The 831-nt window shown below is 33.2% G+C and overlaps 1 protein-coding gene across 1 annotated transcript in view; it reads left to right on the top strand.

Annotated features, from left to right (window-relative positions):
- The first annotated feature begins 588 nt into the window (after positions 1-588).
- LOC115295316 (amine sulfotransferase-like) overlaps positions 589-831 on the top strand; it is a 12,388-nt gene continuing 12,145 nt past the window's right edge. The window contains exon 1 of the mRNA XM_029943214.1: positions 589-730. Within this exon, the coding sequence (XP_029799074.1) occupies positions 589-730 (142 nt within the window). The remainder of the gene's footprint in view (positions 731-831) is intronic.

The following is an 831-nucleotide window of genomic DNA, read 5'->3' as shown; positions in this document are numbered from 1 at the left end:
CTGCTTTATGTCAATTTAGTTATTATACCATCCAAAGAATTTAGAATGGAGAAGGGAAAAGATTTTCACCCCAATAAAGAATGAATAAATTCACTGTACTAGTTTTTTGAAATGAAGAGTTAACTTCTGAAATAAATGTCAGTCAGAAGAATAATTGTGTTGCTACTGATAGAGAAAGACACATATAAAGATTAAATTTTCTCCAAGTAGATGTAATGAGTTACCAATTAGCAAAGCCCCCAGAATCAAAAACTCATTAAGGAGGAGGGATTCGGCTGATGCTTTTAAAGTTACATATTTGTTTTTTAACTATTTTCCCTGTAGCTACATCAATGGAGCACACACACATAAAACTAAGTCCCAGCCATGATCAACTGGCTCCTGGGTATTGGACCAAATTCCACACATCTCAAATCCAGGATAGCAGCTTTCAGAACCTACTGTTTATCCACGTTTGTGGAGAAAACAAAAAATTAATTTCTTCTTTCAGTATGTGGCCAACAATTGAAGATACAGAAGGGAAGACATTAAAATTTTACTGAGTTTTATTCAAATAAATTTTTTCTGTCTTTAACAGGTAACTGAAATATGGAAAACCTAAAGTCAACTTTATTCAAATTTAAGGGATATTATTTTAGTCGGTTAAGACTTAAACTTGACTTGGTAGAAAACTTAGAAGATTTTGAAATCAGAGATGATGATGTCTTCATAGTCACATATCCCAAATCTGGTGAGTTCTGTATTCATTTTTTTTACTTCTTTAATTGTTTACTTATTCTTAAAGGAGAGAGAGACAAAGTGCAAGTGGGAGAGAGGCAGAGAGAGAGGGAG

The sequence above is a fragment of the Suricata suricatta genome, chromosome 7 (genome assembly GCF_006229205.1).
Source record: "Suricata suricatta isolate VVHF042 chromosome 7, meerkat_22Aug2017_6uvM2_HiC, whole genome shotgun sequence".
Taxonomy (NCBI): Eukaryota; Metazoa; Chordata; class Mammalia; order Carnivora; family Herpestidae; genus Suricata; species Suricata suricatta.
The sequence above is the reverse complement of the archived record's forward strand: the minus strand, read 5'-3'. Positions and strand labels throughout refer to the sequence as shown.